General features: G+C 36.2%; 3 protein-coding genes across 3 annotated transcripts; 1 reads left to right on the top strand and 2 right to left on the bottom strand.

Annotated features, from left to right (window-relative positions):
* The first annotated feature begins 10,394 nt into the window (after positions 1-10,394).
* Positions 10,395-11,131, top strand: LOC110907362 (nuclear transcription factor Y subunit B-3). The gene has a single exon (XM_022152355.2). It carries the CDS (start codon positions 10,395-10,397, stop codon positions 10,932-10,934), a length of 540 nt encoding a protein of 179 aa, XP_022008047.1. The 3' UTR covers positions 10,935-11,131.
* A 335-nt stretch (positions 11,132-11,466) lies between these two features.
* Positions 11,467-16,762, bottom strand: LOC110903695 (protein CPR-5). The gene is made up of 5 exons (XM_022149475.2): positions 16,295-16,762; positions 14,569-14,625; positions 14,249-14,284; positions 13,373-14,080; positions 11,467-12,161 (listed from the first exon to the last, which is right to left on the bottom strand). Exons 1-5 carry the CDS (start codon positions 16,685-16,687, stop codon positions 11,640-11,642), a joined length of 1,716 nt encoding a protein of 571 aa, XP_022005167.1. The 5' UTR covers positions 16,688-16,762; the 3' UTR covers positions 11,467-11,639.
* Positions 16,763-20,415: 3,653 nt separating this feature from the next.
* On the bottom strand, positions 20,416-26,624 carry LOC110903696 (protein ACTIVITY OF BC1 COMPLEX KINASE 8, chloroplastic). The gene is made up of 20 exons (XM_022149476.2): positions 26,057-26,624; positions 25,132-25,267; positions 24,626-24,792; positions 24,102-24,222; positions 23,874-23,974; positions 23,686-23,784; positions 23,484-23,594; positions 23,306-23,385; positions 23,095-23,164; positions 22,873-22,946; positions 22,636-22,794; positions 22,398-22,522; positions 22,156-22,236; positions 21,953-22,013; positions 21,828-21,882; positions 21,635-21,733; positions 21,451-21,540; positions 21,316-21,375; positions 21,095-21,218; positions 20,416-20,833 (listed from the first exon to the last, which is right to left on the bottom strand). Exons 1-19 carry the CDS (start codon positions 26,507-26,509, stop codon positions 21,102-21,104), a joined length of 2,259 nt encoding a protein of 752 aa, XP_022005168.1. The 5' UTR covers positions 26,510-26,624; the 3' UTR covers positions 20,416-20,833; positions 21,095-21,101.
* Positions 26,625-27,541: the final 917 nt, after the last annotated feature.

Below are 27,541 nucleotides of genomic sequence, written 5' to 3'. Positions count from 1 at the left end.
GGCCAATGCATCAGCTTCCGTGTTATCCTCCCTTGGTACCTGTGTTAAGCTAAAAGAAACAAAAGAGAGTGCCAATTCTTTGACTATCTCTAAATATTTGGTTAGTTTTTCACCTTTAACAGCATAGGATCCATTAAAGTGATTGGTGATCAATAATGAATCTACATATACTTCGAGATATCTTATCCCCATATCCTTAGCAATCTGTAAGCCAGCGATTAAGGCTTCATATTCAGCCTCATTGTTAGTTGCTTGGAACTCACAGGCTATGGAGTGGGGTATTATGTCCCCCTGTGGCGATTTTAGTAGGATCCCTAGCCCTGTGCCTTTGATATTTGAGGATCCGTCAGTGTGCAGGATCCAAGGATCCTTGGTCTCATCCAGCCGCTGGACCTCCAATTCTGCTTCCTTTTGTAGATCACTACTGAAATCAGCCACAAAGTCAGCTAATGCTTGAGATTTAATGGCTGTTCTTGGTTCGTATCTTATATCATGGGCACTAAGCTTCACTGCCCACTTAGCCATTCTCCCTGACATATCCGGTTTCCTGAGGACATTCTTAATTGGAAAATTAGTTCTTACAATAATAGTATGGGTTTCAAAATAATGTCTTAACTTAGTCGATGCCATGATTAATGCAAGGATAAGTTTTTCGAGGTGTGAGTACCTGGATTCGGCATCAAGTAGACTTTTACTTACATAGTAGATAGGATATTGTGTACCTTCGTGATCCTTAACGAGGACTGCACTTACAGCGGTTGAGGATACCGCTAGATATAAGGATAACACATCTCCTTTTTCCGGTTTTGCTAATGCTGGTGCTGAGGACATATACTCTTTTAGGGCTTGTAAAGCATTTTCATGCTTCTCAGTCCATTCGAACTTTTTATTCTTCCTTAGGATATCGTAGAATTCTTTGCACTTTTCTGAGGATTTCGATATGAACCTGTTCAAAGCTGCTATCCTACCTGTTAATCTTTGAACATCCTTGGCATTGGCAGGAGATTTGATATTTATTAATGCTTTGATTTGTTCCGGGCTTGCTTCAATGCCCCTCTGGGTTACCATGTATCCTAAGAACTTTCCTGCCTTAACACCAAAATGGCATTTTGAAGGATTAAGTTTCATGTTGTAACTATCAAGGATATCGAATGCTTCTTCCAAGTCCCTTAGGTGATCCTCAGCTTTCTTTGACTTGATCACCATATCATCTATGTACACCTCCATAGTTTTTCCAATTTGATCTTTGAACATCATATTTACCAGCCTTTGATATGTTGCACCTGCATTTCTTAGTCCAAAAGGCATGGCAATATAACAATATAAACCGGTTGGGGTCATAAAGGCTGTATCCTCTTGGTCAGATGGTTCCATCTGGATTTGTTGGAATCCAGATGATGCATCCATAAAAGTTAACAGTTCATGCCCCGCTGTTGCATCCACCATGGAGTCAATGTGGGGTAATGGGAAAGGATCCTTGGGACATGCCTTATTCAAATCAGTGAAATCGACACATACCCTCCACTTTCCGTTTTTCTTTTGGACAACAACCACATTGGCTAACCATTTAGGATACTTCACCTCTCTGATCATACCTGCTCGAAGTAGTCTCTCTACTTCTTCTTGGATAATGGCATTCCTTTCTGGTGCAAACTTCCTCCTTTTTTGATGGATTGGCTTGATAGACCTGTCAATGCCAAGTTTGTGAGTAATAATATCCTTAGATATACCTGTCATATCTTCATGTTTCCAAGCAAAGGTAGATTTTCTTCTTTTGAGGAAGGATATCATGTCTTCTTTCATTTTGCCAAGGATCCCTGATCCGATATAGATTTTCGATTCAGGATCACTAGGATCCAAGAGGATTTCATCTACATCTTGTTCCCTTGCCTCCAAGACGTTCCTCGGAGGATACTGTAATTGCTATTGCTCCCTTGGCTTCGAGGTTGGCTTCATGGATGAGGTATAGCAATCCTTAGCTTCTTGCTGGTCACTGTCGATCTTGATTATCCCCCATGGGCTAGGGAGCTTCACACATTGATGGTAGGTAGATGGAACTGCTTTCATGTCATGTATCCAAGGCCTGCCAAGGATAACGTTGCAACAAGATAAACAGTCAATAACACAAAATTTTTGGTAATTATGTAATCCTTCCACGTAGATTGGGAGTTTGATGTCCCCCAGAGTTTTCTTCGTTTCTCCACTGAATCCTACAAGCACGGAGGATCTTGGTGTGATGTCTGATTCTGGGATTCCCATCTTCTTCAAGACATCAAGCTGGATTATGTTCACTGAGCTCCCTCCATCGATAAGGATCCTGCGGACAAAATGGTTAGAAATAAAGAGAGTGATAACTAAACTATCATGATGAGGATCCTGGATGTTAATGCGATCATCCTCATCAAATGTTATCATCTTTCCTTCTGAGACGCTTGAGGTTCTAATAGGCCTTTCTCCATTATCCATTTTTGATTCTTTTGCATGTCTTTTGGCCGCTGAGAAGGATGTTCCGCAAATGTCTGATCCTCCGGATATGAAGTTAATCACTTGTGCGTTTGCCGGAGGTGTTGGAGCCTTTTCAGGGATCCTTTCAGGATCCTGGGTCCTTTGCTTTTTTCTTCCCAATAATTCCTTTAGATGCCCCTTGCTTAGCAGGTATCCAATTTCTTTTCTTAAGGCTATGCAATCTTCAGTTAGATGCCCGAAATCCTCATGGTATGCACACCATTTGGACTTGTCTTTAGTCCCGGATGGTTTATCATTCTTCCTGGGCCACCTAGCCTTTTCACCTAGATTCTGCATTGCAAGGATTAGTTCATGATTATCAACGGAAAAACAATATTCTGAGATTGGAGGATATTCTTCATCATCCTCTTCTTGGTCGACAGCATGTACATTCTTGTTCTCGTTTCTATGGTAGGATTTGAATTTGTTGTTTTTGAAGGAGGATCCTTGCTTATCTTGTTTTGAGGATCCTACTTGTCTCTCCTGGATCCTCTTGTCATCCTCTAGCCAGATAAACCTGAGTGCTCGAGTTCTTACTTCATCTAAATTCCTGCAAGGTGTCATAACAAGATCATCATAGAATAATGAATCCTTAAGAAGTCCCATTTTGAAGGCTTCAACAGCCGTAGCCATATCCAAGTTGGGAATATCCAAGGATTCTTTACTAAATTTAGTTATATAATCCCTTAATGATTCATTATTATTTTGAGTTATCCTGTACAAATCACTGGTTAATTTTTCAAACTTTCTACTACAAGAGAATTGGTTATTGAATAAATTAACTAAATTAGCAAATGAAGTAATAGAGTAAGGGGGAAGACTTAGCAGCCATTTAAGGGCTGATCCAGTAAGAGTAGATCCAAATCCTTTACATAGGCATGCTTCCTTCAATTTTTCTGGGATAGGATTGATCTCCATCCTTTCCCTGTATTGTGCTATATGCTCCTCTGGATCCGTTGTGCCGTCATACAATTTCATGGTAGGGATATGGAACCTTTTGGGCACCTCTGCATCACAGATTGGTGGTGCAAAGCGAGATACCTTGTGGCTCCCATCTGCAATCTCTGGGATAGGCTTGACTACCCCTGGAACACTTGAGATCATGTCCTTTAGTTTCTGTAGTTCCCTGGCCATAACATGATTGGTACCTGTATCCTGCATGAATCCATGGTTAGTGGTAGGATAATTATTTAAAGTGTTACCTCCCATTGGGTTCAAGTTAGGGAATCCATATTGCTGGGATTCTGGAACGACGGAGGGACCAGTGAAAGCAATAGTCTGCATTGGAATGAAGTCCCCTTGATGGACATCTAGACTCCCTGTTTGCAAACTTTTTAGGGATCCTGGCATCTGTAAGGATCCTGGTATCTGGGATGATCCTGGAACGAAGGAGGATCCTTGAACCTGGGATGATCCTGGGATAAAGGAGGATCCTTGGCCCTGGAATGATCCTGGGATAAAGTAGGATCCTTGAAACTGCTGTGCCCCCGGATAGGCTCCCGGATTCATGAAGGATCCCATATACTGAGGATAGGATCCTGCTGGCTGAAAATACGAGCCCGATGTCTGAGTCATTGCTGCTGACTTGAGATGTAATCCTCTCGTCTCCCCTGTGATCTGTACGTCTGGGATCCCTGATGGCTGAGAGGCGACCATTGGAGTCTCAAAACTCAAGGATTTTGGCATCAGTGGGGAATGATCCTCTGCCGCTTTCTTTTGTCTTTTGAGATCTCCAATCTCCCTGAGGATCCTGTCATTAGTTTCATCCTGCCGCTGCATACGATCCTTCATCTGCAAAATTAAAGCAAACACATCACTAGTACTGGGAATAGAAGAATTCATAGCAGAAGAAGATGGAGGTTTAGAGAAAGAAGGGGTTGGTCTCTTCTCAGCATTTCTCTGGGATCCTGCCGGCGGAGGAGGTAGAGTGGTTTGTGCTGAGGTGACTGCAGACATCGCCGTGGAAGTGTTCTTCAATGATGAAGCCATGTAACTCTTTGAAAAGATTTTGAACAAAAGATTTTCTTTATGAATGAAGCACCAATTGCCCCACGGTGGGCGCCAAACTGTTTTGGTCAAAAATCACACAAGGATAATGTAACCAAACTATATGTAAACGGGGTATGATGCTTGGTTAGCTATGAAAGTAAAGGATCACTTCTGTGATGAATATGCAAAGACACAACGATTTATACGAGGAAAAAGCCCTTGATCAATGTATGATCTCCGGCATAAAAAACCTCGGGTGATGGCAACTACCGATCACCAACTTCAATATAATAAAAATGTAGTTACAACTTCGGATGATAATGAGCTGAGTACAAGGATCACTGAGTGTCTAAGTGTTGAGAGTTGTGTCGTATGTTGTGTGTGTTCTTCCGAATGAGGAAGATGGGTATTTATACATGTGTAGGTAACTTATTTTAGGTAGATAGACCACTAATCAGCTCATTACCCCTTTAGAAATAAAGATAATCTAGCCTAAATTGCTGCCCTTAGATCAAGCCATGTTTCCATATCCGGCACAACGTTCATCTTTAATTCAGCTCTTGCCATATTTGTAAAAGCGCGTCCCTGGATCATGATATGTAGGGCATATCCTGCTAGATATTCCTGCAAAATAATATTGTAGTAATCGAAAATGACCGTTAGTATAAGGATCACCTCAATGTCCCGTGATCCTGATCCTGAGGTCCGGCTGAGGATCACTGCCTGCCAAAGAAATAAGGATCACTGGTTAGGATCACGTATAAGGATCATTCATAGTAAAATCCAGCCCTAACAGTATGTATGTATGTATGTATGTATGTATGTATGTATGTATGTATGTATGTATGTATGTATGTATGTATGTATGTATGTATGTATGTATGTATGTATGTATGTATGTATGTATGTATGTATGTATGTTATGTATGTATGTATGTATGTATGTATGTATGTATGTATGTATGTATGTATGTATGTATGTATGTATGTATGTATGTATGTATGTATGTATGTATGTATGTATGTATGTATGTATGTATGTATGTATGTATGTATGTATGTATGTATGTATGTATGTATGTATGTATGTATGTATGTATGTATGTATGTATGTATGTATGTATGTATGTATGTATGTATGTATGTGTGTGTGTGTGTATGTATGTATGTATGTATGTGTGTATTTATATATATGCAAGCCGAAATTGAATTGGGAGTAGCGGATTAGGCAGGATTTGGTAAACTTACACCTTTATGAGGACATGATGGAGGATAGGAGTTCGAGGAGACGTAGGATTAAGGTTAAGGACTTTTAGAAGGATGTTACGGTTTTTTATTAGTTTCTCGATTCAAGACCTCAATATCTTTCGTCTCTTTTAATGGCATGTGATTGATTTCTATGTATATGCATGCATATACGTATGGATGTGTATGGGTGTATTGTGTGTATATGTTTGTGTGTATGTATATGAGTATGTATCATAGTGTATATAAACCACTAAATATATATGTACTTATACAAATTGCCACTATATATATATATATATATATATATATATGTACTTATACAGATTGCTAAATTATATTTTGTGTAATGGGTTCGAAAGTGCATATACATATACATATAGGATAATAGATATAACTTTCTAATGGGTTCGAACATTGCTTTTCCTTTAAAAACACCTTTTTTGTGTAACATATTTCCAGCTAAGTTTCAGTATTACTCATGTTACAAACACAATAATTGAATCCAGCCAATGTTCAAATATTATAAATCAAATTTGTGGTTCCAGCCATGTGAAACACCGATTTGAGTATGTATACTAAGATCTCACTAAGCCGACCCATTGGGATGGTTGTGTTTTGCAAGATCTAACGGTTTGGTTCGCGGTTTTGCCAAACCGTGAATACCCTAGTATGTATGTATGTATGTATGTATGTATGTATGTATGTATGTATGTATGTATGTATGTATGTATGTATGTATGTATGTATGTATGTATGTATGTATGTATGTATGTATGTATGTATGTATGTATGTATGTATGTATGTATGTATGTATGTATGTATGTATGTATGTATGTATGTATGTATGTATGTATGTATGTATGTATGTATGTATGTATGTATGTATGTATGTATGTATGTATGTATGTATGTATGTATGTATGTATGTATGTATGTATGTATGTATGTATGTATGTATGTATGTATGTATGTATGTATGTATGTATGTATGTATGTATGTATGTATGTATGTATGTATGTATGTATGTATGTATGTATGTATGTATGTATGTATGTATGTATGTATGTATGTATGTATGTATGTATGTATGTATGTATGTATGTATGTATGTATGTATGTATGTATGTATGTATGTATGTATGTATATAGAATCTACTATGCATGCCTTATTATCTTTGGAAATCAAACTAATAAACACCTTTTCTTTTGCCTCAAAACTTTCTTTATATAATGTAATTACTAATTATAACTATATATATTTTAACAACTTTTTAGGCTCAAGTTATGCGAACCCGAATGGCTGATCTTGAAGCTCGGGTTGAAGAAGAAAGGAATCTACTTGTATCTCGTCTTGAAGAAGAAAAGGATCTACTTGCAACTCGTCTTGACGAAGAAAGGAAAGCAAGGGAAGAACTTCAAAAACAACTTCAAGAGTTTATGAAGAATTGGCGTCCTCCCTCTAATTAGTTGTAGTTTTTGATATCTTTTTGGAATTACGTTGAATTGTATTAGCTTACGGTTTAAACATATTGGAACTTGCGTTGTAACGCATGATTTTTGAATTTATGTCATTGTAACTTCGGTGAATTTTGTAAAACAGGTTTTTGGTATTGCAGATTATTTCTAGAATTTTTCGCCAGAAAAATGCAGAAATATTATTTATTATTTTTTTTTTGCAGTTTTTTAATTTAATAAATTAGGTGGTTGGAAATGTGTCACAACATAAATAAATAAATAGCTTTTGTCGGAAAATGGTCAAAAATAGTAGCCCTTTTTTCTTTATTTTGTCAGAAATTTGTCACAAAACATACCCAGTTTCGTCGAAAAACTGTTACAAACAATACTCATTTTCCTCATAAATTTGTAACAACACTTCTTATTTATTTGTCGGAATTGTGTCACAAAAATACTCGGTTTTCGTAGGGAATTTGTAACAACACTTTTTACTTATTTATTGAAAATGGGTTACAAAAAATACTCAGTTTCCTCGGAAATTTGTAACAATACTTCTAATTTATTTGTAGAAAATGGGTCACAAAAAAATACTCAGTTTCCTCGGAAATTTGTAACAACACTTCTAATTTATTTGTAGGAAGTGGGTCACAAAAATACTCAGTTTCCCAGGAAATTTGTAACAACACTTCTAATTTATTTGTAGAAAATGGGTCACAAATAATGTTGTATTAAAATTTGTTACTTTTTTTGTTTTTTTTTTTTGGTCAGAATTGTGTAGCAAAAAAAATAAATCCTAAAAGATAATAATTAAATATATTGTAGGAGATTCGTAGCAATTTGTGATGTAGTAGTTTCGTAGAAAATGTGTAGCAAGTTGCGTAGGAAATGCGTTGAAAACGGGTTTCCTACGAGCTGTTTTCCTACATCAGGTGTTTGTCATAAATGCATAGAAAAACCAGTTTTATGACGCATTTCCTAGGAAAACTGGTGTAAGAAGTTTCAGATTTTCTAGTAGTGACAACTTCGGATGTTGATCAAGTGTTTTACAACTGATTGCTGGGAGTGTTGTGTGTGTTCTTTGGTTCATAGTGTGTGTATGCGAAATGTGAATTCTGTCTACTAACACTTGATCAACCCATTCTAAACTATACTAACAACTAAGCCCGAAAATCATGCAAGACCACGTTCACTCCCCATGATCGTTTGTGGAAATAGCACTCGCTAAGGATATCTGATTCAGGCAACACCTCATAATATTGGATCCATAATTATAAAAATCTATACCCTAGTAGTTACGTTGAATTTTTAAGAGTGTTCCCCGATTCCCTCACTTTTTCCGTATTCCCCAATGAACCCTCCCGTACTTGAACTATTAATAAATAAAGATAGATATAATATTAATATATTAAAGAAAATTGAATGATATCTTATATCCCAACCCCTAAACTAAGATCTATTGTAGTGATTCATTTGTTGTTTCATATTTGTCATGGTGCATGTAAGTTAGCTCTACATTTTATAATAATCATCGTTGGTTTTGTACTGACCTAGCATAAATGATGCTCAATTCATGTTTTACAAATCATGTTATATTTTTAGATTTTTATAAAGATAGATACTCTGATCCAACAACAACAACAATAATAATAATAATAATAATAATAATAATAATAATAATAATATGAAAAATGTATTATCATTATTATTATTATTATTGGAAAATTGACATCATACTCTCAGCAACACTTTTGCTATTTGATACGATAGTTTTCTGCCCCGAACACTTTTCATGAATACTATATGGGGTAAATGGGTGATTACAGTAATAATAGTGATTCTTTAATTATAACAATAGTAATAATAATAACAGCATGAAGAATAATTACATAACAATACAAGAATAAAAATAATAGGTAAAGAAAACTTGGTTTTTGTAGTGTCCTACTAGTGGTATAATAACGTCAAAACTTTTAATAAAATAGTACGTTCTCTCTATTCAGGAGTTACAATATGAAAGAATCTACAGGCTTTAACGTTTTCACATTTTAACTGTTTGAGTGTTATAAAATAATATATGGTATTTAATTTTGTGATATTTATAGTTTTAATAGATTAAATGGATAAATTGCACATGAACTTTAAGTAATATTTACAGCTAATTTTCTTTGACATAATGGTTATAAGTGAAGAAAAAATTGTTGAGTCATTTTACTCAAAAAAATCATACATACACAATTATTATTTTTAGAGTAAACTTTCGTTTTGCTCCATGTGGTTTAGTCATTTTAACGGTTTTGCTCTAATAGTTTAAAAATAGCCATTTTCCTCCCTGATTTTTTTAACTTATCTTCATTTGCTCCTAGCCTCTAACTCCATCAGGGAGGAAACTGGCGACAAACTCGAAAGATTAGGGAGCAAACTGGCGACAAGCTCGAAAGATCAGGGAGGAAAATGACTATTTTTAAACTATTGGAGCAAAACCGTTAAAATGACCAAACCACAGGGAGCAAAACGGAAGTTTACTCTTATTTTTATTTATAAAAAGGCATGAAGTCTAACGATATCAAAGTGTGTTACAAAAGTGTTTTTTTCTTAGTGGTTAAACATCATAGTCCATGGTAAACATTGATCAAGATTCAAGAGTAGATTTAAAGAATTTATGATCTGGTGGCCGTTTTAAGAAAAAATTATATATTTTCCACATATGTTCCTGTGTTCTAGCTAAATATGATGATATTATAAATGATATTTTTATAACATCAAAATTTGTAGGTCTGCATTTTGATTAAGAAACAAATTAAATGGTCAAATGAGCAAAGTTTGCACTCAATCTTTATACAATATTTTTACAAATGAAGTCAACTTTGCAATCAGTTAAATATCATGATTAGTTATATAAACTTTGTATATATAATATCTACATAAATTCAAACCTAATTATGCAAGTAACTCATATATAATATCTACACAAAGGTAGTATAAGCCATTTTTAATTATATAATATTAAGAATTATAATTTTGTAATAAAAAATAGTCTGCTCCCAGATATTCTATTATTTCTTCTTTTTCAAATTTATTTTATAGCTTTTTTGTCTAAATCAAACCGTCTTTGCACTTTTTTTAATGTTCGTTTACTAAACTCTCTACACTATAAAAGCCCACAATCAATCACCCTTAGGACTCAAAAACGACACCATGACCGGAAAAAGAATCCCAAATAGCCCTGCGGGTAGCCCGTCATCCGACAACTCCTCAAAAGACCAAGAGCGGCTTCTCCCGATAGCCAATGTAGGGCGTATCATGAAAAAGTCACTCCCGGCTAATGCCAAAATATCAAAAGAAGCAAAAGAGACGGTCCAAGAATGTGTGTCCGAATTCATTAGCTTCATCACGGGTGAAGCATCGGATAAATGCCAAAGAGAGAAGCGAAAGACGATCAACGGGGAGGATCTCTTGTGGGCCATGACAACGTTAGGGTTTCAAAACTACGTTGGTAGTTTAAAAACTTATTTGAACCAATATGTTGGAACGTCCGACTCACCTAGTGATACCATCACTGGTGTTAATGAGAGCGGTTGTGAGGTGTCTAACTGGACACCAAAACAACCGACCTCTGAAGTTCCTAATGGTATGTATCTTGAACGTGTTATGGGGTATCGTGATGAGTTGATCAATATGGTCGAGCTGCATGATGCCAACACAATCGTGGCACCACATGCTCATGAATTTATGTAGCAACTACATAAACCGGAATAATTTTTGTAATATTTGTATTGTAATGGTTATACTTGCAATTAATGGTTTAAGTTCACACTAAAGTATGTCAAAATGTGTGGTTTTAGGCAATTCTCAATTGTTATTTGTTAGGTGGTTATCATTGTAACAAAACTATATATACAATTGTTATAATTGCATGTTTTTTCATTCTTTTATGACTTTTTGTATTTTAGCGAGTCAAGATTATCGACAATCATATATGTTAAAGAATAACAAATACGAGCCACATAAATTTATTACACGAATTGTTAACATGACATTGTTTTGAGCTAAACGTAGTTTTCGTTTTTTGACTAAAGTGACAAAAGCGGCCTAAACTCAGGGACCATTTTGGCATTTTACTCTAATTTTAACTGGTTTAATTCATTTGTCTAAATAATCTCACAACTATGTCTAATCTAATATTTCAGCTGACTTTAATATATTAAAACTAATTTGATTATGTCACAACAACATGCATACTAGAAGCAACAAAGTAAAACAGATCAAAGATCACAAAGACAAAACACTCACTTAACAAAACACATCTTCCAATTATCATTAGCAGTTGGTCGAATTCCGACCACAATAACTATAAACATACAAACACAACATTACAAGCACAGAACCAACCGCAAAACATAAATAAAACACCACAAGAAACACATAGTAATCAACAAACATTCATTCAGACACACGACCAACCACCAGCGATACAAAATGCTTAAGCCACTCACCAACCCCAGCAAACGGCGCCAAGCCACATAGCAACGGCAGGAGGAACAACGCGATATAAAACACCACCCGTCTTAACCAGTACGGGAACAACATACGCGTCGTTGACTGGTCAACCACGGTAACGGGCCCATGAAGAATAAGGAACAACATTGAGGTACAAAGGCTTGCAAATAAATGTACCAAACAAAGAATTTCCCAGAATAAAAGCCAATGGGCCCCACTTCCTCCCAATGTGTCTATGCAAAATTTTCCTGCAAAACCGCACACGACACCGAGTAGTAGAAGTATGAATGTAACCGGCATTGTTTGATTCATAGTTCCCGAGCGTTGAACGAGTAGAAATGTGATTGCGATAATCATTAATATGCCGAATAGCATTCGGGTTACAACTTGAACTTGACACCGAAGGATTTGAAACCCCGAACTGAAAGATGAGACTGATTTTGGGGTCCACCATGAACTTGATTCCTGAAAACATAAAAAGAAGATGATTAGTTTGTGTTTGGAAACATGTTCTGAAGTGATTAAGAATAATTAGAATAGTTGCAGAGGATAGCGTTTAGATGTGCTTATGCTGTTTTAAGCTGTAACAATGATATGATTAGTTATAATTAAGTGATAACTAATAACTAGACCCGCGCGCGTACATTGCAAACATAGAAGGATTAGTCATTTAGTCCAAGTGTTATGTGATGTGTACACCATATGAAAACGCGGGTTTTGACGTATTTGATTTAACTCAATAGCATTGTGGTTGGATCAAAGTGTAAAGTAATCGAATTTATAATATACAATCGTAACGTATTTATATGTGACCTGACTCATACATAGGAAACGTACAAAAAAGCATAAAACGTGTATAAAAGGAAAACTGACATGTGTAATCAGAAAACATATTCACATCAAGGGTTAAAATTTTTACCCCTAGCGCGGCAGAGGGGTCGAAAAATAGGGTAACTCGAATTTATACCGTAAACTAGCATATTATATTTGACACCATTCACTTCAGAACTAAATTTACAGCGAAGCATAGACCAACTGAAAACGTGCATAAAATAAGCACGGAAATATATTATATTTGATCCGACTAGCTTCCAAAAAAAAAGTTCACGACGAAACGTAGACCAACTCGAATTTATACCGACACATAAATAAAAATACGCATGTAAAAATAGTTTTTTAAGGTAAAAGGAACGAAAGGAATAAACTCGTAACTTTAGAAACTCGAGTGGGTCAAAATGATATTTTACAAAGTTCTTACACACAACGACAACTTAGTTTATTTTCAAAAAGGAAATTAGCAAAAGAAAAATTAGTTAAATATGTTTAGTTTGGGTTAGATAAAAATTGCATTTTTCAAAAGTTGAGGGGTTGTATGGTAGGTGTAAAAAGGAGGGGCCATTTTTGCAAATGTCACATACTTTTGAGTGGTTGTAAAATGAAATAATAGTATAGAGGTTAAAATTGGAATTTTCAAAAGTTGGTTGTATGGTGGGTGGAAAAAGGCAAGGGACTAAAACTGTATTTTGGTGAATATTTCGGGGGTTGCCGGTGGCAAAACCACCAACATTTGGTTTTAAGATGTATTTATAAGAATATGCATGCCGAATCACAAAGCCCTAACACACAATCAAATGTTATAAGTTGACCAGTAGGACAAAAACAAATTAAATCCATACCTTGATGAGCATACATGATTCGTTAGCTTCAACGAGTCTTTGATACGAATGAACGTACGTTCCATAAGCAAGACACGCAACCATAATCAACAAACCAGCAACAAGACAATCAACGCACCGTTTAAGCAATTGAGCGTGTCTCGAATCTTGTAACTCCGTTTTAAACTTTTCGGCTCTAAAATTAGCTTTTGAGATTCCCATTGATAACTTAAACCTCTCTAAAACATTTGAATCACAATCAACGGCAAGCTGTGCTTCTTTTAGTCTCATCTTTTTTAAACTAAGACTAATTTCTAATGCTTTAAGATCGTTAGAGCGGGCTTGTTCGCTTACAGATCGTTCAAAAGTGGTAAGTGCAGACGACTGGCTATAACTAACTCCAGAATGCAGTCGGTTTGGAGGAACACACGCTAGCTGTTGACTATTTTGACCACTTATTGAGTCATCAACGACTGCAAGCTCATTGTAAATAGGATATCTATGTACATTATTCTCTTCATCTGAACCAACGGTTGCTTGTTCTTGAAGATTACTTGTGGATGTGTTTTCTTTCATATTGAAATGAAAATCGTCTGAACTGCTTTCCCCGTGCAGATACGATCTTTCTCGGTTTCCTGACGATTCGTTGATTACTCTGAGTGTCATCAAAGTGCTTTGAAATGATCTTTCGAAGTTACTTACAAAGGAGTCGAATTTGTCACCAAAGACCTTTAAAAAAAAACAATACAAAAAAATTGTTACGATAAGCGTACTAATAGTTAGAAGGGTATTAGTGGGCCCAGGAGTTTTCCCTAACGGGTTCTCATGGTGATAAAAAAGAAGTATATTATGTAAAAGGCATGGGTAATTTTCAAAGGTGAAAGTAAAATAACTTACATTGGACAATGATTCTTTTACCGCCAAAGTGCAAATCTGTGAGGCAAAATACAACCCGAATCAACATTAAACGGGCTGAACTTGCGACCTCTAGAATATATTAAGTCATTAATGTATAGAAACAGTTATCAAGCCATCATTATTCCACACAATTAGTTGTTACACCTCTAAACGTACCAAAACTATATAATCCATAGCTGAAAAGTTCTCAGCAGGATGTTCCAGTCAAAGCTGTCTACATGCGCAGCACAACAAGATACGAATGTGCCAATGACATTTTCGGATTATAAATGCATTTGTAGGATAACGATCGTAATTACCTCAGAGAGATGATCTGCAGACATCTTTTCTCCAGTTGCATCTTTCTTTTCCAACACCTGATAATGTAAATTAGAGTTGATACATGCTTAGTGATGAACAAAAGAGTACTGACAACACAAAAAGTACGGAAAAAGTGCGCGCAATTGATGTGATATGTTATAAATGGTTAACTTTGATGCATTCTATTAATCGCTTCTTCATAACTGCTTATAAACAATAAAACACAGGCAAAGCTTATTAAAGAAAAAAGTAAACTATTAACATGCGAAAGTAGAGTATAAGCGAAAGGTCGGCAAGGTACTTTAGCAACCTAAAATGTAAACTGCAGATGCTATTCAAAATAAAATAACTTTGCCCTGGTTGTGCCTTAAATCATCTGTAGACGTATCTCGTGGATTAGGATCAAAGTCTGGGCCCGGTCCCAAGTAGGTTCGGCCCATTGGGCCTGACCCAGACCATGTCCCCCTCCTTTGTAAAAAAGGGTCAACCACTTGAACAAGTGCCTTCCTGTCCATACTCTCTTTTAACTCTTGCATTTGATACATATACAAATACATGAGATTATCTTATATACTTACCAACTTGACCATTGAAGGGTGTTCCCAGTGCTCCATCTTGAAGCCTAGATCGAACTTGGTAAAGCTAGAACCGGACCACCTCGACAACCTAACTGTACCAACTTATCATACCTTCCCTTAAATTCTTAGAATTCATCATCATCATACTCAGTAAATCCCACCAATAGCAAAGCTAAGGTAGGGTCTGAGGAGGGTAAGATGTAGACAACCTTACCTCTACCCGTTAAGAATAGACAGGCTGCTTCCAGTGAGACCTCCGGCTCGATAGTAGTTTTGCATCAAGTCTTGGACATAAGGCACATAACACTCAGCAATTAAGACAAAGGCCGATTAGTGCATGTACTCCCTTGTCTTTCGGCTATCAACGCCACCACATGATGCATGATTAACCATCCCCCTCTTTTAACGTTATTTTCACGAAGTTAGTAAAATAACGTTAATCATGATGCATGATTAACCATCCCCCTTAAATTCTTAGAATTCAAAATGGTAAAAATCCCCCCCCCCAAAAAAAAAAAAAAAAAACAGTTCCAGGCACCACACCACAGCCTCCGATACCGTAAACAACTACAATTCCTTAAAAATCTTTCATCACCTAATCGTTTTTAACCAAGAAATGAACTTTTTAACACACACAACGAATCCCCTCCACCCACCCCTCAAAGAATGTTAACAAACACATAAAGAACAAATCTTTAAACACACGCCATTGTTTCTTAGGTGGAACACTCCAGCAGCCTCTCTCACCCTTACCCTCTTTAACTCTTTCATTTCAAAATTCATAAATATACAGACAGATACATGAGATATCTTATACCCTTTGTAACAGGTTCTTTGAATCTTGCAGCCTAGATCTAACTATACCTAGATGAAAAATCTGGCAACATTACCAATCAACTAAGCAACTTATTATAAATTCCCTCAAATTGCAAGAATTCAAAATGATGTTCCAGGCACCACAATTCAATTCCTTATAATCATTCATTAGTCATCACCTAATTGTTTTTAACCAAGAAATTAACTTTTTGATAAACAAACACAAAAAGATGAAATCTTTAAACACACCCAATTGTTCCTCACTCTAGGGTTTCTATATATATAATCAAATTAAACACAAAATCAACAATCAAACAATGTCAATAACAACCTGAACAACAAAAGCAGCAATCGACATTCCAAGAGGAAGCGCAAGCGCATCCGCCTCACCACCATTCCGTCGTCTCAACCCGCCGCTAAAAACTCTAGGGTTTCTTCGATTATTTGACACACGAACACCTTTTGTTCTTGAATGCAATACATTCGACGTTGAAGAACATGATGAACCCGAATTCACCGATCCTTGTGGTGGGTCAGCAGTGACGTCGATGTGAGATTTGTTGACGCCATTCCTCTTGTTCTTGTTCTTTTTCTTGGTAACTGTGCACGTGGTGTTTTGTTTGGTGTGTTTTTCAACGGTTGAGTTTGAATCGGCGGTTGTTGGGTTGAAGGTGGAGATGACGTCAGCATCCACCGGCGGCGGAAGAGGCGGTGGGCTTTCCATCGGTCAGGTGGGAAAAGGGGGAAGCTTGAATATTATTATGATGATGGTGGGAGTTTATTTACAAAAAAGATATATATGTCATATGTGAGAGGGAGGGTTATTGGATATAGAGTGATAACGGTCAAATGTGGTTCCCCAAGTTTGGGGAGTTTTAGTTAGTTTCGTACGAGGTTTTAGTTAGATTTTGGGTAACCACTAATCTACCCAAAAAAAATTATTTTTTATCCCATAATTTGAACCGAATTACTTTTTTTTGAACGGCAAATTTGGATCACTGACGGACCACTGGAGTATCATCGTGTCACCAGCGGAACCACCCGATCATATCCATCTCCACTAGGCATAGTGCCTATACACCAATTCAGGAGGAAACCCAATAAATATGGGAAAAACCCCCTTGTGAGAATCAAACCCAGAACCTACTGGTCCAAAGTCTTATCTCACCCTAAGATACCACTAAGCTATAAAGCCATGGGTATAGCTGATAGATAATTTATTTAAAAATTAAAGTTCAGTTTTGAATCTTAACTTATTTTGTTGGATAAGACTAAGTGGCAATGCAAGTTTTTGGCATATATGACTTGGAGGAAAGAAGGTTGAGGTGGATCAGTCAAGAGAGAGGAATCGGGAGATGGAAACGATTGTTTGTGTGGGCGGATGGAGAGGAGGAGTCGAGGTTTTATGAGAGGGATGGAAGATTGGAAGGTTCTTGAGCCGCTCATTGTTGATGCTTTTAATATCAATTAAATTATTTGAATTGGTTTATTCTAAGTTTTATATTTGAATTTGGATAATTAAGGTTGGTTTCTAAAGAAAATGGATTATGTAATGGAAATTGGCAGGGCCGTCTCCGAAAATGTTAAAAGAAATTTGGGCCTTGTGCGAGACAAAAGAAAAAGGGCCCTACACGCCCTAGTAAAACAAAAATTCAGTGCCGTTGTTGTGTCACTCAACAATTCGATCAAAGCCGAGTACGAGTACTATAACAAACCGAACAAATTCAGGTCGATTCGAATAATTTGTAAAAAAAATTATTTTAGAAGTTAAGGAAAAAAATAAAATATTTTATAATTAATAATAATATTATACAATAAAAGAATTTGGTAAAAAAGAAAAAGAAAATTTAAGTGAATAGAAAAAGAAAACTTGAGTTAAACATAGGCGAAGAAAGAATACTTCTTTTATTAAATGAAGTGTTGTGGGCATTTAATTTAGGACACTGAGTACGAAAATTGTAAAAAACGGTGACTGCAAGCTTCGACCTCATAACCAACGACTTAAAAACCATCTTTTCTACCACTCAACTGCAACTGTTACTTTATTATAAACATAGGTTTATAATTATATATATTGAATATTATGTAAAAAATATATAAAAATTTACGGGCCCTTTTGCGTTTTTGGCCTTGAGCCGTCGCCCATCCGGCACATGCTCATAGCCAGCCCTGGAAATTGGGTTACATATGGTAATAATGTAATATAAGCCTTGCTGATTATCGCCATTAAAAAAAGAATATGGTAAATAATGTTATTGATGTAGGAAAATCCTATTTAAAAACAAAGTCATGATTCGAACCAGTGGAACCAAAGTCCGATTTGACCTGCCGAGGTGTAGATAGACCTTCACAAATGCCAACTCATGTTTTCTTTCCTTGTGATGAATTCTTGTATGCATTTGATTTTGGTTTTCTTTTCTAGTGGCCAAGACAATTCTTCTCTTACATTTGGGTTTTTTTATTGTTTGAATTCGCATGAATCACTTTAATTGTTTTTTTTTATTTTTATTAAAGATATTGTATCAAACTAGGGTTATGCGCCGCCCGCGTTGCGGAGCGCTAAACCGAATATTTCTTAATTTAATAACATGTACGCCTTTATGTCGGTTAGTTATACATGCTACTTATAACACGATATCAAAAAAGATACATCAAGTTAACCAATTAAAGAAAAACAGTACCATAGTTATGATAAAAAAATAACTAAAACGATGGCAAGCATGTAATTTAGAGTTGGGGGCAAAAGAATAATTTGTCCGGACCAATTAGCGAGTGCTAGACAACTGTTTGGCACGAATGAAAACAAAATTGAGTCAACCAAGTAAAATAAAACACTACCATGGTTTTGCCCAAAAAAACGATGGCAAGATTGCAATTTTTAGTTAAGGTAAAATCGTAATTTTATAATGGAGGTAAAATAATATTTTTAACTTAGGGCAAAACCATTTTTTTATTTTGAATTGGGGGCAAAATCGTAATTTTTTAACTGCGGGCAAAATAGTAATTTTTAGCTTAGGGCAAAACCAAAGTTTTATTTTGAACTGTGGGCGGCGAAATCGTAATTTTAAACTGGGAACCAAATCGTAATTTGGCAGGACTCTAGTTGGGGGCAAAACCATAATTTTATTTGAACTTGGGGCAAAATCGTATTTTTTAACTGAAGGCAAAATCGTAAATTTAAGCAGGAGGCAGAACCAAAATTTTATTTTCAACCGGGGACAAAATTATAATTTTAAACTTAGGATAAAATTGTAATTTGGCAGAACCTATAAAAAACTATTATATGGAAAAAAAAAAACCCAAAGTGGCCGCCACTTTTGACCAACCATATGCTTTCACTGTTCCCGCCAGCCACTTTCTTTTGTATGTATTGTAAATGTAAATGTAAATGTAAATACTTGAAAATCTTCAAGCCCTTGTCTACTAAATAAGATCTTGTCATTTGATTGCTTTCGTTTACATCAAGTGATTGCATCTGAGCTTTGGTGTCAAATGATTGGACACGGAAAGAGGTCGGCCGTCCTTTTTAGAACTGCCAATGGAAGCAACGAAGGCGCCGTTTCCTATCCACGGTATGTCTACTAACAGCAATAATAATCATACAAATAAAATAAAAGTACGCATATAAACAGTGGCGAAGCATGAGATTTTCCGGGGGTCGAAAACATATATACCAAAAATTTCTATAAAACCGAGGGGTCAAAAACGTATATACCCAAAAATTTCTATACGAAAACTACATACCCTCCACTACTTAGCGAAAAGTTCGGAGGGTCGGCCGCTCCCTCCCGCCCCTACAAAGCTACGTCCTTGCATATAAAACTCGTACCGACTTAATAAAAAAAGGAAAAAAGAACAAAGAAAATTGCACCTTAGTAACATGTGCGTGTTGACTTTAGTAGTTCAATTTTCGGAAAGCATTTGAAAAAGCTTTGTTACTCATAATGTCATGCAACAAAAACATGATGTAAACACTTGTACGCAGTGTATGACTAAATAATCAATCACATGCGGTATGAGAGAGAAAGGCGGTTGAGTACCCGTCTTATTTATCACATGTTAAACAATGTTGTATTTTCTCCGGTTAAAACGATATGTACCAGAGAACAATATAAAGTGTGATCAGAAAATGGCATGTCGATGCTGGAAAACACTTCATGAGCAACAAGAGGAGTAGAGATGGACTTTTAATAAAGTAAACCTGACCGAGTAAGGATGTCATGAGCATACTGCAAGAGAAGCCTTGATGTAAAAAGAAGTCACTTAGTCGCAGAAACCAAGTGCGTGAAGCTTGTATAGGGCCATACAACGCTTTCTTTAAACGGCACACATGATATCAGCCTAATCCTACGCTCCTCTTTTTCTTTTGATATGTTCTCACAGGTGATGATATCTGAATACTACAAAAGTGCTCTAATTATCATGTGAGTATAGAAATCTTCACCATATGAATTATGTTGATAGGCACTTTATAATGAGAATTACAAGAGATATACATGAAGAATATTGACACAAAAGATTTACATAGACATCTGACCATGCCCTTCTATTATGGAGTATACATATCTACAGATGTGAAAGTCAAATGTGAGAACCACACCTCAAGTATACAAACTCTCATGGACCCGGGTCAAATTTATGGTATAGGGCCCGGGGAGCTTCAATGACCACAAAAACTAGCCTAAAATTGTAACAAAAGGATGGTGAATTTATGATACCTTACAATCCAGGATATATCTACATTCTTTTACACACAGATCTCTAAATTGTAAGGTTGGAAAGATTATTTGTCTACAAAACTCTGCAGCTTCTTTTTGGATGTTAGGTTGTGAACTTGTATCAAGAACACACAAGTATTTTCTGTTTTAATCTGCACAAAATTTTCATATGGTCAGGTATTCACCGAGTGATAGAAAGGAGTTTCAAAGGTTGTTTGGATGTGCGTTGTGTGACACCGGATTATGAAAATCAGATAAATGCCTATGAAAATGCTAATTTAACTTTTCCTTTATGTGATGGGTGTTTCTTAGCTACTGTTATAGTCATGTGCACTTAGTATAACGCTTAATGGTTTATATGATATGATTATCTACAAAACATGATGCTTAAGGATCAAACATATATTACTTACATTTTGTTTAAGCTGTTCCAGTAATCAATTTCTCCCGTTGATCGAGTTTCTTAACCTTCAACAGGCCAAACAGAACTTGGAACCCAAAAAATGCACAAAAGGAATACGCTATCATAGCGGGACCCTGAAAGAAGACATGAAGCATAATGAAATTTAGCATCAAAGGTCCAGTATTTCTATTGCCAAATAAATTTATTGGTAAATTAAATTTTGGTGCTTACTCTCATTGAATTTAGATATAAAATAGTTGCCAGGTTGACCAGGCTTCCAGCAGCTACCGCCTGTCAAAAAAAATACACAATTAGAAAAACTATGTTATTTATATGATAAGGAAATTTTTATTAAATAAGACTTACACTTCCAATTGTCTTCTGAACAGCAGCAACACGTTGAAACGACCTCTCGGATTCCAATGCTCGAACTCGTAACTTCAAATCACCTTGCTCCTATAAGAATATGCGATACAAAATTGTAATTCAGGTAAACTATGTGAAAAACAATGAAAATGACGGAAACTTGATACACAAAAATGATATTTACCAATCGTTCAATAACTGCAACGAGTTTCTCAATCCTGTCAGCTTGTCTAAATAAGTTATAAAATGCTTGTGATTGTCTTTCCCATCTTTTTTTAAAGTCCTGAAACAAAATACAATATGGTCAAAAGATGAAATTAGTCATTGAATACACAAAATGCATATTATGAAAAGTGATTTAAGAATTAAGATTAAACCTTGATGACAGCTTCAATACCAGCTTCACGAAACCTTAGCAGTTCCAGAGCATAGCTAGAAATAAACAAATTATCATGTTACTTTTAAGGTTTCAATAAGTAAATAGGGCAAAATGAACACTCACGGCTTAGCAATTTCTGTGATATCAAAACGGGGGTCGAGACCCTTTCCAATGCCATCTAACACTGCAAGATACAAATAAACACCGTGAGATGTCTTTAAATTGTAATTATTATGATACTATCAATACTTGGGTATCTAATTTGAGAGTGCATATTCATCTGGTATTAGAAGATGATGATAATTACAAAAATTAGATACTGGTACCTGAAAAAGCTCTAACTACAAAGGTGAAAGTGGCAGGAAATCGGAATGGTTGATCTGCTGAAATAGCCAATAAATCCTCCCCTGAAAAAAAATGCAAAAACTAATATTACACTACCAGAAAAAAAAAAAGCATATAATATCTGCTATACTTATATTATTAAATAAATGCTGACATTTTGCAAAAGAACATAAAGTAAGATTAAACAGATAATACAGGAACCTATGATGGAAAAAGTCAATACCGATTGCAGCTAAACGCTCTTTTTTCTTCTCTATTTTTTCCTCTTTGGTCAATGGTTTCTTAAACCCAAGTTCTGCAGTTGCCAACTCTCGTTCTTTTCTTTGTGCCGCAAGGCGTTCTTCGAAGCTGTAAAAATGTATGTTACATTGACACATGTGATAAAATAACTATGGAACTATATATTTACATTTAGTTATATTAAATAGGAAGACCAAGTACAGGCTTTAAGGATAACTAACCTATTAAGGAAGAATTGTGCAGTTCTTCTGACAGCTGTCATGTCTCCGGTTGGCACAAGAACGCCCATTTGAACCATAGCTTGAAGAACCTTATTTGGATCTTTCTCATAAACTCCGTAAAATACTTCCAACAAACCTTCGCGGATGTTCGGGCTTATGCTGCAAGAACTCAAAGGTCAGTACGTCAAGAAAATCACATATGACGTTTTCTAAAAACAATGGTTAGTCACTCATTACCTCCCCATCATTCCAAAATCATAAAATATTAGCCTTCCGCCATTCACATCATCAACAGCTATATTACCAGGATGCTGAATCAAAGAAGGAGATGATTTTAACCATACGCTGCATGTGAATTGCATATATGCACAGATACTTCACCTATGGTATTGGTAACTAGAGAAAAACATGTATATGCCACCTGGCATCGAAATCCAGAAGAATATACAGGAAACTTACGGGGTCAGCATGGAAGAAACCGTGCGATAGTATCTGTTCCAGATATGATTCAACAGCATACCTGCCCAGCCTGTGGAACGTACATATTACCAAACATGTTTAGATGACCATACGAATTGATATAATTCATATGATTATATTAAATCATGGTGCGGTAAGATTACTTAGCATTCATCATATAGTATTATCATACAGCACATATTACACTTACTTTTTACGATCAACACCTAATTGGTCTAAAGCTTGTATCCTATTGATCTTGATTCCTGGAACATACTCCATTGTAAGAACCTACAGTTGGATCAACATAATGTAATAATGAGCTAAAGGAATAAAAGAAAGTTCTAATTATATACACGATCAATTTATATACATACAGAACTATTTACCTGTGGGGTGGTATATTCCCAGTATATGTTCGGGACTTTTACATAATTTAGATCTTTAAAGTTACGTGCAAACAATTCAGCATTTTCAGCTTCTTTTGTATAATCAATCTCCTGATAGAAACATAAATTGGCACTCATTAGCAAAAACCTTCGATATCAACCCAACTAAATGCACTTCAAAAATTCATGAAAAAATGGTTACCTCGTACAAGACATTAGCACACTCGTCATATATAGCAACCCAATCCCTTTTCGCACCATCAGACTTTGGGTCAAGTTTCTGAAGATTTTCTGCTATTACCTGAAAAAGATGAAACACGTAGCTACACGATGTTAATAACATAAATTAGATCAGATGTAACAACAGAGAAAAATTAAGAATCGACTAACCCTTAGATTTTTAAGATCAATATCGAAGAGATCCTTGAGGCCTGGTCTTTGTACTTTAACAACTATTTCTTGACCCTTTAATTTTGCTCGATGTACTTGACCTGCATTAGATAAAAGCCATACCAAATAATTGATTATATACTGGTTGTCACAGATAACACTACAGAATAATGAATGGTTGATTAACATAAGTGTTTTCAATGACATTCATATAAACTTTGTGATTACCGAGACTTGCAGCAGCTATCGGCTCAAAATCAAAGTAATCAAATATTTCACTAACGGGAGCTCCAAGTTCTTCTTCGACAATGGAAACAGCAGTCTCTGACGGAAATGGAGGAACTTGATCCTGTAGGCAGAGTTCATAGGGAAAAAACTTACATTTGATTGATGCAAGTAACTAGAGTAAAATGTCAAAATCGTCCTTGAGGTTTGGGCACTTTTGCTTGTTACATCCAAAATAAGAATTTTTTTTGTAAATGAAACGTCAGGGTCCAGTTGCAAAAAATTCTTATTTTGCATGTAACAGGCCAAAGTGCCCAAACCTCAGGGACGATTTTGGCATTTTACTCCAAGTAACTATTAGTAGGATGAAGTAGTTTTTGTGAAGTAAAACTTAGCTCATATCTTTACAATTACATATGCAAGCAAAAAGGCCCATCACTGAAGCCATTTTCATCCAAATTTTTAGTTTTACTTAAAGTAAACCATCAATATTTACTGAAAGTTTAACATTGTAAGAGTTAATATACCTGAAGCTCTGATAATTGATCAACATATTCTTGGGCAAGAATGTCCACTCTTGTTGAGAACTGCTGCCCGATTTTGATGAACGTGGGCCCTAATCTCAAAATACTCTCCTTCAACCACTTGGCTAGAGTTTTTCGCCTTTGAGCTTTCTTCTGTTCTGTCATTCCACCTGCAGACAACCAATGACTTAAGCCAAATACTAATAATTACAACAAAAACTAGCGCTTTAATTTCATATATTATCCAAAAATAAATTTGTTCTTTTGTGTGCTCTGGATTTTAAGTACTTGAGATAGACATGCAACATTTGACAACATAAGTATCCAATTTCCATGTTGGGTCTTTCCTCGTTTTAAGAAGGGACTTTTGTGGGCACAAATGTAATTCCAATCTATATTATAGGAAGAAACAGTAACCCAGAACATAGAGGGGCATTAATCTAGATCATCTTCCTGTGACGTAAAACACAGCCAAATGAAATGATTATACAACTGAGTTAGTAACTAACCGCGGTATGCAAATTTCTGATTGTTGAACCAGACTTTAAAAAGAAACGTCAGAACAAAACCCCATATTTCACAAGTCCTTTGAATGGTTGAATAAGTTTTGAATCTATTCCACCTCCCACCAGGAGCAACAGATACCTACGAAAAGTTAAAGTTTACGTCAAAGGCAAAAAATACAGTAAAAAGGGTTAATAAATAGAGTTTTACTTGAGTTCTTAAATATCATAACACGCCCAAATGGTAAATTCAACTTTGACAGACTACATTCCTAAAATAACAGTATCACCACATCTGAATGGTATCATCACCATTCTTAGCTCTAACAATCATCCTATGTTGTCAAAAGCCCTTCGGGCGCGCACCTAGGCTCCCAAGCAAGGTGAATCACAAGGAAAGCACCTCGCGGCCATCCAGGCGCTCCAGTGACGTTGAGGTTCCATAAATTCAGGCAAAATTTTCCAAATTTCAGCCAAACTGGTCTGAAACATCCAAAACTGGCCAGAAAGTAGCCTAAATAGCCCCCAAAAGCCTAAAACACGTCTTAAATTCCTATAAACGGTATGTTTACGCCATATGCCTTGCTTATCTCAGGTCCTCGCTTTTTAAGCGCATTGCACCTAGGCCCAATGCTGACCCTTTGCGCCTTGAGTGCACCTAGCGCCTTCGACAACTATACAATCATCACACTTGCAAGCAATCCACTCTTCTTAGCAATGCATCTATATCCTTACCATCACTTACCTTTTCATCCATACAATAACAAACAATTCATTTAAACTCTTCCATACTCATAACATGTTACCATCATAGCAAACCTCTAACCTTATCCTACAAGCACCCTAATCCCCAAATTTATGCATCACACATAATGAAACAACAACTTGCTACTAAAGTTCCACACCAATGGTCAAAACTTAAAACACATACCTCGACCTTGCCCTTTCCGCTCCGCTTAAACCACGCCTCTTCCTGACCGATCTCCTCAATCGTCGTCTTCTTCTTCTTCGTCTCACCCTTCTTCTCCACAACATTAACATAACCATTACCATTACCATTAACGTACTTAACAAGTCTCCCATTCTCACCACCACCACCAACACTCCCATTCAAACTCTTCAAATTCTCCACACCATTAACATTACCAACACTCCCATTGCCACCTACATCAATCTTCCCATCCTCCTTCTCCACAAGGATCACTTCTTCGGTGGTCCGAACCGATCGAATTCGACCTCTAACCGCTACTTTCGTTGAAGAACGATTTGATTTGCGGAGTGCATTGCGTGTAGAGAGTGAGAATCGGAGGCTGGTGGAAGCGGAAATTGGGCGGAGAAAAGTGAGGTCGAGTGAAGGTGATGCAGAGCAACAGGATGCTGCCATGCTTACAGCTCACTAGTGGATTGATTATGGAGTTTGTTGAATTGAGGTTAAACCCTAGTTTTGTGAAGTGAGTGAAGATGTGGCGAAGGAGGAGACACGGAAGCAGGAGGATGATGAGGTTTGGAATTTCAGTTTTTGTTGTTTTGTAAGCGTTGACAAGTCAAACCAGTGTCAGCCTCAAGTCTATGGGGTTATTATTTTTGTTATTTCTTATTTTACATTGTTTCATATCAAAATACTTAAAATTGTAAGAAAATTACGATTGTTTTTGCTCCAACCTACAATCCGACGCAAATTAAATAAAACTACCATAGTTAAGTAAAAATTGGATAATTTTATATTGTAGTCGGATAGAAAAGTGGTGCTATAAAACCTACTAGTTTATACTATTTTCCTGGTAGTTTTTTTTTATTCCTAAGAATATTCAGACGAATCACGAAAATTGTAAATTATAATTTTTTTTTTGTGATATTCATGGCTATCTTTAAGGCTATGGATGAGGAGTCGGGAAAGGCTTCGGGGAAGGGACACGTTGGATGGGGAAGATCTGGAACACCATTCCCCTGAGTTTGATTCGGTGTCAACGAGGTAGTTAAATATTCATCTGTTGTGTAGGTTGCTAAGTATTCATCTGCTATGTGGTCAAGAAACCCGACTCTCAAACACCAAGGATATACCCTTGCGTAGGATTTGAGGATCTAATTTTTTTGAAGCCATTGCGGTGGGGGTGTCAGGTTAGAGGTGTAAATTTCTAACACGACAAAAATCTAACATGAAATTTGTGGGTTTAGGTTTTGTCTAAACAGATTCGGGTCAGTTTCAGATTGAACTCGCGAACCTGTTTAGCTAAACGGGTTGAGTTCGGGTCAACCTGGTCTGGTTGACACGTTTAACCCATTTATATTATTTTTTATTTTTTTTACAATGTGTTCATGTCACAAATTAATTTGGGTGTGTATTTTATGCATAGTTATAACTTAAAAAGAGAGATCGATAGAAAGTTTTATAATTAAAATGCAATTGTATTATATA

The sequence above is a fragment of the Helianthus annuus genome, chromosome 14, assembly GCF_002127325.2.
Source record: "Helianthus annuus cultivar XRQ/B chromosome 14, HanXRQr2.0-SUNRISE, whole genome shotgun sequence".
NCBI lineage: Eukaryota > Viridiplantae > Streptophyta > Magnoliopsida > Asterales > Asteraceae > Helianthus > Helianthus annuus.
Note: the sequence above shows the minus strand (reverse complement) of the source record. Positions and strands in the feature narration are given on the sequence as shown.